The 12032-nt window shown below is 44.7% G+C and overlaps 1 protein-coding gene across 12 annotated transcripts in view; it reads right to left on the bottom strand.

Annotated features, from left to right (window-relative positions):
- LOC119167755 (uncharacterized) overlaps positions 1-12032 on the bottom strand; it is a 595822-nt gene that overhangs the window by 279230 nt on the left and 304560 nt on the right. For 9 of the 12 annotated variants that reach the window (XR_012883841.1, XM_075865245.1, XM_075865246.1 and 6 more), the window contains one exon: positions 7398-7495. The exons of the other annotated variants lie outside the window; for them this stretch is intronic. Coding sequence is in view for 8 of the 9 variants with exons in the window: in XM_075865245.1 (XP_075721360.1) it covers positions 7398-7495 (98 nt within the window). In the remaining variant the exon portion in view is untranslated. The remainder of the gene's footprint in view (positions 1-7397; positions 7496-12032) is intronic. 12 annotated transcript variants of the gene reach the window in all.

Here is a 12032-nt window from a genome sequence, read left to right as displayed (position 1 = left end):
TCTGCAACACTCGTTTTACATTCATTTTGTTAATTAAAATAGCCAACGTAGCTCACAGATTTGCGAAATGCACCACGGATGACACTAAACCCTCAGGGAGACGCCACAACTATGGAGGCAAACTTATCCACTAAATTTGATGGCAGTCTGGCAACAACCACCCCAAAGTCTGGCAACTGACTTATGCAACGTCAAACAAAACTTTGCTCTTTCATTGCACTCACTGAAGGTTTCTTTTTTTGACAGGTAAGTGAGTGACCTGACGCTATTTCAGTTAAACAGTACTACCGTTTAGTACATACTTTTTCCGAGCTCTGGCCAACTACAGTTTAACGAGGTTTCACTGTATTCTGAGCATTTCTCTATTACCTGGTTGATAGTATGAATGTGATCGATCATTGAGTAGCCTCTTCAAAATCCTGCTTGTTCTTTTGGTTGATTGAATTCTAATGTCTTAATTCTGTTAGCAATTATCTTTGTAAATAGCTTGTATATTACGGAGAGCAAGCTGATCGGCCTGTAATTCTTAAAGTCCTTGTCATCTTCTTTGTTCTGTATTAGGATGATGTCAGCATTCTTCCAAGATTATGGTCCTCTTCCCGTCAGGAGACACCTCGTAAACAGGGTCGCTAGTTTTTCTAACACAATTTGTCCTCCATTTTTCAGCAGATCTGATGTTACCTGATTCTCACCAGCAGCTTTGCCTCTATGAATGCTCTTCATGTCTTTTCTGGCTTCTTCTATCATTACTGGTGGGGTGTCATCTGGGTTACTGCTAGTTCTTATATTAAGGTCGTGGTTGTGCTGGCTGCTGTACAGATCTCTGCAAAACTCCTCCGCTAATTTTACTATCCTATCCATATTCATAGTTATTTTGCCTTCCTTGTTCCTTAGTGCATACATCTGGTTCTTGCCTACCCCAAGTTTTCTCTTCACTGCTTTGACGCTTCCTCCGTTCTTCAGAGTGTGTTCAATTTTCTTCATGTTAAACCTTCCTACATCGGATATCTTACGCTTATTAGTCAACATTAAAAGCTCTACCAGCGCTATTTTGTCCGTTGTACTTGAGGATTTCATGCTTTGACGCTTCGTAATGAGATTCTTCGTTTCCTGGGACAGCTTGCCAATGTCCTGTCTAACTATAGTACCTCCGATTTCCACTGCACACTCCAAAATGATACTCCTCAGGTTATCATTAATTGCATCAACGCTAAGGCTGTTCTTCTAGATAGGAGCCGAGTACCTATTCTGAAGCGAAAGACTGAATTCCTGCACTTTCCCTCTCATTGCTAGCTCATTGATTGGCTTCTTGCGTATCAGTTTCTGACATTCCTTCTTCAAGTTTAGGCGAATTCATGACCGTACTATTCTATGGTCACTGCATTGTACCTTGCCAAGCACTTCCACATCCTTCACGATGCCTGGGTGTGCCCTCAGTATAAACTCTATTTCGTTCTTATTTTTGCCATTAGGGCTCCTCCATGTCCACTTACGGTTCCCTAACTTTCGGTAGAAAGTATTCAAAATCCGTAAATTATTGTGTTCTGTGAATTCCACTACAGTCGAATCTCATCATTTCGAACACGCTTAATTCCAACCTCCGGTTAATAAGAACTCACGATGAGATCCTGTCAAAGCTATGTGTATTCCAATGGGCGAAAACGCCCAGTAATTTGAACGCGCAAGCACTTGCGACAGTTAATTCGAACATACTGCGCTCCGAAAATGCTCACAGCACCCCGCCCAATCTCGCGGCAGCACCTGCGACACCTCAACGCTGCGCACGAAGGAAATGAAAAGGAAAGAAAAGGCTGTGGTGGAATATTTACTCCCTCTCAAATGCCGATCTGCGATGTGCCCGAGTCACGCTTCTCCCTTTTCCGTCCCTGCCACGTAAAGACCCTTCTCCTTCCAACGCAGCGCGCAAAAGGTAAACGACACGTCCAAACACGATAATCATGACACGGAAGTCATGTATGCCATCATTTACCTCTACCTCGTAACGTTGTGCTGATTTTAAAGTGACATATCAACATTTCTCATTCCTACTTCGCATATCAACGATTCCCACTGTACGCGGGATATGCCAACTTTTAGTTTTTTCAAAGCAGCTTCCAGTGATATACATGGACAGCATGTCGCAGAGCGTGCGATAAAAACTCTCCGTTAAATCACTTGTTTTTAGGTGATAGCTAGACGTTTTATGAACTGTTTTTGGTGCTTGATGAACTTCGCTGACTGTGCTTGAAAGAAATTCCTAGCCTCAATCGCTCAAAAGAACATGAGGGGCCCCGTCTCATAAACAGCATTCAAGAAGAAAGTTGCTACTTTGGAAGCAGTTCCTGAAGTAATTGAGGCTGTCTCAGTGTACCAGGTTAAGTGATCAACCGCGGTGACGATCTATCACTTACCATCTGAAGTAGTTGGGAGGGGCCCGAAGAGGTCAATTCCGACGACAGAGAACGGCTCTGCTGGGCAAGAAAGTGGTTGTAGGGTCCCGACTGGAGCAGTAGTGGGCCGCTTGTGGTGTTGGCAAAGTGCCAACGAGGCGATATACTTAGCTACCGTCGTGAAAAGACCTGGCCAGAAGAATCGACTGCAGATGGGCTCGTAGGTTTTGAAGTAACCAAAGTGGCCTGACATGGGGTCGTCTTGTGAAGCGTGCAGAACTTCAATGCGAAGGCCCGTGGTATGACGGGAACTCATCGATGGCCTTCCAGGTGGAAAATGTACTGATAGAGCACGTTGTCCTCCAACTTCAATAGTTGGAGTTGTTTCCGGAGCCTGGCATTTGGGGAAGACGAAGCACCGGTAAGCCGACCGATGATGTCTGTGCAATAAGAATCGGCTCACTGGTGAGTGAAGAGTAGTGAATGATGTGGAAACGAATGGAGGGAAAAAATGAGATTGAAGAGGCGTCCTTCACATAGCCAATTTTACAAGGGGATGTGATATGCGCCGAAAATGGTGGCAAAGGGCATCACGACAAAGCGTCGGCATTTTGGTGCTGTCTTCCGGTCTTGTAGATTACGTCAAAGTCGTGTGCTTGTTAATCGAACAATCCAGCGACCAAGGTGCCCCGAGAAGTTTTCGATTGTTAACAATCAGCACAGAGCATGGTGGTCTGTCACAACAATGAAATGTCGACAACGAAGATACCGATGAATTTTTTTAATGGACCAGACAGCAGCCCAGCACTTTTGTTCGGTTATCGAGTACCCCTTTTCTGCAGAGGTCAGAGTGCAACTTGCATACGCGACAGCTTTCTCGCGAAATGCATGGTCGCGCTGAAGGAATACAGCGCCGATTCCTTGTCCTCTATTGACAGTGTGTAGTAACATAGGCGCCTTGTCATCGGAATAACAAAGCACCGGTGGGGACGTCAGTGCGTGCTTCAGTTCTTGGAATGAGGCTTCGCACTGATCATTCCAGTAGAAGGAACCCGTACTAGGAGCTTGTGGAGAGGAGCAGCAATGGTGGCAAAGTTGCGAATGAAGCGGCACAAGTACGATGCGAGTCCAAGGAAGCTGTGTAGTTCTTTGAAACGAAAGGAGTGCGAAAAATTGAGCACTGCGGAAATGTTTTACGGATTAGGCTGGATGCCACCTTTGCTAACGAGATGTCCTAAAAATTTTATAGCTGTATTACTGAAATGGCACTTCTTTCTAGCTGTTTAGTTGAAGACCAGCATTGGAAAGGCATGTGAGCACTTTATCTAGGCATTGCAGATGGTCAGCAAAAGTGGAAGAAAACATAATGATATCATCAAGATACCAGAGACAAGTTTTCCATTTGAGGCGACGAAGAACAGTGTCGATCATCCTTTCATATGTGGCGGGGGCATTGCATAGGCTGAATGGCATTACGTTAAACTCGTAAAGACCGTCTGGCATAGAAAAGGTGGTCTTTTCCTTGTCTGCTTCGTCCATTAGAATTTGCCAATATCCAGACCAAAGGTCAAGAGTGGAGAAGTACTGGGAGCCTTGCAATGAGCGAAGAGCATCAACTATAGGGGGCATTGGATATACATCCTTTTGGGTAATCTTGTTGAGCGCACAGTAATCAACATAAGATCGTACCGATCCATGCTTTTTGTAGCAATACAATGGGTGATGACCAAGAGCTGGCAGATGGTCGTATGATGTTTCTTTTTAGAGTATCGGTCACTTTTTTCTCAATGATTTTGAGCTGGACCGAAGAGACTTGGTAGGATCGAAGGTATACAACAGTCTGACCTTCATTGTCGATGTGATGATGCGCAACTGTGGTCTGTCCAAGTGCCGAAGCATTGGCGTTGAAGGAGACCTGGTGTTTCGTTAGCAAATTTAGCAATGCCTCACGCTGAGAAGCAGAACGGTTAGGATTTCTTTCGGGAGCAAAGGAGGAGGAAGTAACAGAAAGTAGCAGCTTCCAGCAGTATTGTAGGTTTGTGGTCGAACAGCTGCATGCCATGAATAATGTGTGAGTGTGATTCCTACCCAATCTAACACATTCGCATCTGTTAATTTCCCGGACAGAACCACGCTGATTTTTCCTTCCCAACCAACGACTGCGAGATTGAACTTTCTGCTAAACGAGCTCTTTAATGTTATCACGTTGAAATTCGGAGCCAGCGAAGTCACACAGAAACACAACCAGTTAGATGTGAAGTGCGAACGACAAATTGGAGCGGAGTGGCCTTGAACGAGAGTGTAGTGAGAGAGACGTGTGCATTTTTCCTCCTCCGATAGCTGAGTTTCACGACAGAAAGTGTGTAAACGCCGTGCCCAATTTCGTGACTTTTTTAGGGGTGCCCGAGCAAGTGCAGTTTCGCCTCCTCAAAAATTCTTGCTCTGTGCTTACGGCTCAGCTTGCTATCGCTCAGCGAAGTCGTCGGCACTTATGGTTCCCAAGAAGCAGTCATCATCTAGGTCGTCTTGTGGCAGTGATTTGACGGAGGCACGAGACATGCAGTTGGCATCGAGTCTTTTTTTTTCGAACTAGTAAACCACAGTAAGGAAGAATTTTTGAAGTCTCAGGCTCCACCGCGTCAGGCAACCCGAAAGGTCTTTCAAGTTAGCTAGCCAACACAATGTGTGGTAGATACAACTTCAGAGGACCTGTAGTCAAGGTAGGGATCAAACTTTGATGTAGTCCATAAGATGGCAAAGCACTCTTTTTCTGTTGTAGAATACATGTAGTTGTTTTCTGAGTTTGATAGCAACAGGCTACAATAACTGACGACCCTTTCTAGTCCATCAGAGCACCCCAACAAGAGCACACCAAAGGCAGCGCCGAGTTCTACACTGTTTGCGCCAGAGTGTATAGTGAAATTGTGATGCAACGAATGTCATGATGCTGCTAAAAATTTATGTTAGTTATATGAAAATTATGTTGAAAATTTGTTGTAGTGAAAGTAATAAAAATGTGCGTGAAAATCGTGAGTCGCCTATATGCGCTGTGTATACATATGCAATTATGTCATGTTCAAGCAAGTGCAAAAAAAAAAAACACAGAATATTGCGGAATCAGTGCATCTTTATTTAAGGAACAATGCGATCTATCTTGATGTGGGCAGCTTTACTGCTGAAAGACAAACTTTTAAGTGTGCGAATCTTTCTAATGCACTGCAAAGCATTAGCATTAAATACAGATTCTTCATGTTGATTCGTGCACGCTGTTTCAGCGTCCTCTTTGCTCTCGTTACCACTTCCTTATCACGACAAATGGTATGGATGTTGTCAATGGTCAGCTAAGCTCATGTGCATGCTTCGTTGCCGCACTGTGGGTAGTGTTCGGGCGTTAATAAAGCATGCATGGGTAATCGTGGCCAACTTCATCCCATAGGTCACACGCATCACAATTATCGCTGTAATGTGGCTTCCACAGCTCATCTGAATCGTTGAACTACCAACCAGGAGGACTAAAAACAGACGTGTAACAAGCGTGCAGGTAAAGCTGCCCGACGAAAACAAAGGCAATGGTACTTCGCCTGATGCAAAAAAAACAAGTACCACGTGATGATGGTGACATTTGAATTGGGCGGGCAGATAGAGAAACATGCGGGCATTTCAGTAATTATTATAGTGGAAGGTATGCAGCTGGTCATTATTTTGACTGGTGCAAGTAACTTTTTAAAATCGCTATTCATTATTTTGAAGTGTTTCGTAAAGGGGATAAAACTCTACGCATTATTTTGAAATGTTCGGTATCCCGATAGTGGTGGTAGTGAAATACTTTTACATTACACAAATGTACATTTGGAGGGAAATTACCAAGGAAGTCATTAAGCTAAAAAAATCGTTAGCCTGAGGTTTGCTATAACAAGATTTGATCGTATTTCTGTTTCAGCGAACTCGTCAATATGCGCAAGTTACGAAGGTATCAATTTAGCTCCTGAAATGCTTCCTCCTGCATAGAAATGCAAAGTGTGGAAAAAAAAACAGGAAAATTAAAAAAAAAAGGTGTTTCTCTTTTTTTTTTCCGGCACAGTTGAAAAAATTGGCAAGAATTTTCGTGGGGTAGAATGTACAGATATAGAGCTTAGGCAGCGCATCGCATTGAACATGAAGCCAGAATGTGAAACCAAAATGTTGCATATGATAACAAAATGCCAAACGACAGCTAACTGCTCGCTATCAACATCACATAAGGTCAGCTACAGTGTTAGCGTAGCCTGACTCTAGCATAGCTCTGTTGTTCAGGTGCTGTCACAGTGAGGGTCATTTCTGATGTTTTGGTGCTCGTTAGTATTCAGTTCTGACTTTCCCTCAAACACTTCTGTGAACCGTGGTGCAAATCCATATATAAAGCCGTGTGCAAGCAGATTCTGCAATAGTAGGGCCGATTTTCGACATAGTGATGCACCTTATTTTTAGGAAGAACGTTCACCAGAAATGGGGATCCGCTGTCTGTAAGCACTGCAACAGTAGCTATGCCTTTTTTTCCCTGTGCAGGATCTCAACATGATGAAAAAAGCTACAGATGAAACTAGTGATAGCAACTATGAATAAATGGTAGCACTCGTCTTTAATGGGAGATGATGTAAATGTTTTCCTACAGGCCAATGCGACGGGTAGGAGACCACAGCAGAACCAAAAAGACCAGTGAAAAGTGCACTTCCAAGTGTTGCCGATCATGCAAATGCTGTTGGTTCTTTTGGTAGGTCAGAAGGCGAGTACAGGCTGTTTGCAGCCCATGCACAGCATAGCTTAGGAGCACGCCAATATGCACGTAAAAATTTGTTCTCCTGCCTAATTCTGTAGTCAGGGTCAAAATACTGCATAACAGTGCCAACTAACCTCTCCCTGCTCATCTATGGCGATTCAAATTGACTAGCACAGCGTTTGGGTGCAGCTCCTGTTTTACTAAACTTCCAAATAACTTGACTAGTTTTGTTTTTCTGTGTACAAAGTTACCTGTTAAAAAATGGAATCCTGACATCGAGTGACTGGAACACGTTTTTGATGCCTGCTTGAAGCTTCAATTGGAGAAGAAAATCAATACGCTTGTCCCCCTGCAAGAACGAAAAGTGCACCACTGTTGAGTCTATTTCTTCAATCTGTATTCAACCAGAGCGCACCAAAGCAAACCTCAGCATAAAAGAATGAGGAGAACTTTAGAGAACGCTTTCAGGAGTTCCTTCATGAGTGGAAGGAACACCATGATGTTATAATATTTCAGTGTGTTACAATGTGTTTGCATCGCCCTCTCAATTGCATCGGCCTGTCATGGTGTTCTGTGCTTCTCTATAAACAGTGCTATGAGGGAAGGAACATATGCACATGTGACATTGACTGCTGTAAACTCTCCTAGGGCACCTGACACAGCGGCAGCTGACACAGCGGCATGCCTGTAAGGCAATATGCGCACCTACATAGCTGCACACTTAGTTGAAGTTGTGGCTGATCATGATAAGGATGGACAAGCCATTTGTAATACCGTGTTTATTCATATAATCCTTGCGCTCGCATAAATCTCGCACTCCTCACAATAACCAAATTGAATACGATTTTTTTTTTCAAGACTACAGTAGAACCCCGCTACAACGAAAGCCGCTACAAGGAAAAATTCACGGTTCCCCGTCAGCAGTTCATAGGAGTCAATGCATAAATATTGTCGCCACAACAAACACTTTTTCTTCTCAGATATTTATTTCTATACAGTAAACCTAGTCTTTAACATTTTGATGCATTTTCAGAACCTGAAAATACGTTGACAAAGTCTGAAACACACTTTAGCACTACCAAAAACCACCGCTGTTCAGCAATCATGGGCGCAGCCTTTGCTTGATAGCGATGGCAATGAGACTACCCTGCTTTTGTCACTGGCAAAAGCAGAGCAGTCTCATTGTCATTGCTATCGAGCAATGGCGGTGCCCATGCTTGCTGAACAGCTGTAGTTTCTGGGAGAGTATGGCTGTGTTCTAATTCTTAGACAGCACGTAGACACTCTACGCAGACTGCTTAGAAGACAGCACCAAGCCCATGCTGTCCGAGAATTAGAACACTTCTGTACGGCTTTTATGCGACGACGCGCCACCTCGCGTTGAGAAGAAAAAGCTAAAATAAACAAACGTAACAGTTATACTTTCTGGCTTATTTGGTGTTGAAATCAAAAACAAATAAATGTTATTCTCATTGAGCGTCTGGGAAAGTGTCTGTGTGCAGGCAACCATTCCGGCGAGATTTCATCTATCTGGGCGATTTGCTGAGCCGCCATCTTGTATAGACAGCAAAGTAGCTTGCATGATATTTGTCTACGATATGGTCTTCTCGGAACTGTCTATTTTGCCGGCTACGTGAGAATGCGAATGGAACTTAAGATGGCCGCCGTCCATTTAGCTGTCTATTTAGCCATCTATGATGAGTATTGGAACACAGCCTATTTCGGCAGCGCGTTGGAAAAGCCACGTGACAGAAAATGCGGGTGGCGCAGTGCGCGCCTTGCTAGGCGAACGCATCAGGACGGCGCAACGCTGTTGCAACTAAAATAATTTTGAGTTGCGCTGCGTCCTGAGTTCATATGGAGCGAACCGTGCCTACAGTTTTTGAGGAGGACATTCTTAGAAAGCACCTCCGATGTCTAGAAAAGCAGGAAAACACCTGGATTAGTTATGTAGAGTCGAAGGAACAATATGATGAGCCGCGACGAGACCTGGCCTCCATCTGTTGCTGTGTCCAGTGCAATGTAGTAAAATAACAATACACCATTAGTATTTATTTGTATATTTGTTGTTTGAGAATAGAAATTAACTCGGATGTAGCAGCTAAACGCAATTAATTTGCAGGAAAAACAATTTGTATGTCGAGGCAGCAACAAAACATGGGCAGAGAAGGTATGCAGGCCTGCTCACTGCTTTGTAGAGTGTTCGACCAGCCCTATGCTGATACGCAGCATGGAGCAGGAGTTGGCGGAAGCCAAAATGACTAACTGTACATTGAATTTTTTATAACAGATAAATCTTGTCATTGTTAAGGTGCAAACTTGCAAGTTTTGTCATTACTGTGCAATGCACTATATATCTGAAACAAAATGTAGCTACTGAAGCATGCAGCTCAGGGGCGTAAAGTAAAGTGCGTAGCGTGGGGCCGCGCACCCATTTCCCGTAATCATTTCTACAATGTGGGTCCTACAGTTGAGATTGCACGACCATCTACATTAGTGGCCACACAGATGATGCAAAGATACGTCATCAGAACCTTAATTTGGCAAAAGAGGCCCTTATATGTTTTACACAAAAGTGCGTGGGTCGATCTTCATAAAACAATACTACTTGGAACAAGACCCACACTGACGCTGTCTAGTTGCAGTACTTGCCCTTAATTCTTGACAGACATCTCAAATGCAGCGTCACAAGGAATATTCATGTCAGCAAATAAATAAAACGTACTGTACCTGACCACCACTCAAAATGAAGTCCGTCCGTAAATGAACACGGCAGAACACGATACCGCACGCTAGCTTGGAAAAAGATAATTTTGATGTGCGTCCACTCTAGTGTCTCCTGCCTTCATCGCGTTTTCGTCTTCTTACACTGCCGCCGACATAAGGAGCCAGCCACATGGCATAGCCGCCACAGGCGCTGCGTGGCTTGCCATGGGTTCGTGCGTCTCCGTCACCCAGACAACCATGACACCCTTCGCACAAGGGCAGAATGAGCACAGCCCGGAAGAGCAACGTGTACCACAAGACTTTTTCAACACGCTACCAAAATACTCTCCCGTAGTTTCTGGTGATGCCAACGCGTGCTTTTGTCGACGTATTTTCAGATTCTGAAAATGCATGAAAATTTTGAACATTGGGTTTACCGTATAGACGCAGACGATCCGAAGATGAAGCTCAGTAGCTTAGTTCATGGTTTCCTTCGCACAGCTGCTGGATGCATCTGCGGAACGATGCCTTTTCCGATTCCAATGCTTATCATTTTGTTGGCGCTTGGCCAGTGTCTCAACCAATCAAAGCGGCTGTTCGCCCATATTATCAACAAAATCAGATAGCCGCAATCGATGAATGATAAGAATGGCATAAAATAAGGCAAAAGTCACCACTCCACGATACCCTACTGCCATCTGTTTGGTTCGTTCATGAAAGCTGTTGTAGTCACTTTTTCAGCGTGCTTTTTACCATGGCGTCACTATGCGTGGGTGAGAATCGTGTCTTGACGCTGCTGGGATAGATTAAAAAGCAGCGGACACTTTTTGAATTTTGAGAATTAACGTTCTTTTGTTTTGTTAGTTCAGATCGGCTATATTTTTTGTATTTCCAGACAACGAAATTTTTGCTTAAGGAAAATTTTTTCCGTGCCCTTTCAATTTCGCTGTCGTCGCCGGGTTCGACTGTATATCCATATTTACTCAATTCTAAGCCCCCCCGTTCTTTGACAATCGTGATATTCAAAGTTAGGGAAAAGGGGTGGATAAATAAAAAAATTATTGCACAGCTCGATCCCCTTTTGCGAGAGCATATCAGCGAGGCTGACATAAGAAATCACATTTCAATTCAAAAACAATAACAAGAAAAATAGGTGCACACAGTGCTCCCACCACTCGTGTATCGGGTCCGTCACTATCACTGACGCTCGAGTCCGTCGCATCACTCGAGTCTGTCGCACCATTCAAGCTGTCACTCTGGGTGTCCCACAGCAGGTCGTCTTCGGTGCCATCCAAGTTGTTCGTTATGAAACACTTCTTGAACGACTTCGCGACAACGTCAACTTTGATACGCTTCCACACGTCCAAAATCTACGTTGCTACGGCTGACCGTGACACTTGTTGCAACTTTCGTCGGCATTTTCATTTTGGTTGCAGTTCCGGATCAGAGCTTCATACTCCTGTTGATGGTGGGCTTTGAACCACTTGTTCATTGTGTGGGGTCTCGACGAGGCAAGCACCTCCCCATGCTCTTGGAGTGAACGGACACAGCCGATGCGGTCGGTAGAAACTAAACAACATACATTTATTTAACTCATTTTAGAAGGACGATATCATCAGCCGAATCGATACATAAATTGTGATTAACACGCTACCATACAAACAACATAACACAGTAACACACCCAACACACAATAACATACCCAAGGCAGCGTCGCCAACGCTTGACGTACCACGTGGGCCCCCTTCGCGCAGGCCCCGCGCCGAGGACCCACGCTAGAGACAACCGTTCGCGGCAACCGCCACGCGCACAAGACTCGCTCGACTCTCGGCCGCCACCAAGGCCTGCTTTCCGCTAGGGGTCACCGCCGGTGCTATCACTCTACCAACAGTGGTACTCAACGCGAACACAACGCCATCTATCGCCCGGCGGGTCACCCGAAATGCGGCCTTGGGGCGAGACACGTGCGCCCCAAGGCCGCATCAACTTTACAAACAACAAACAACTTTACAGGGGGTGTCAACAACTTTACAGGGGGTGTCAGCACCCCCTCAATTGAGACACCCAGGGGTTGCAGCACTCCTTTTATGCCTCCTGGAACCATAACCAAGTCGCAGTTGCTCTTGAGCAGCTCGGTGTTCACATCCGGGGCTTCACCCAGCCATGGCTAGCACAGAAAA

The sequence above is a fragment of the Rhipicephalus microplus genome, chromosome 6, assembly GCF_043290135.1.
Source record: "Rhipicephalus microplus isolate Deutch F79 chromosome 6, USDA_Rmic, whole genome shotgun sequence".
In the NCBI taxonomy this organism is placed as follows: Eukaryota; Metazoa; Arthropoda; class Arachnida; order Ixodida; family Ixodidae; genus Rhipicephalus; species Rhipicephalus microplus.
This window is presented reverse-complemented; position numbering and strand designations above follow the sequence as displayed.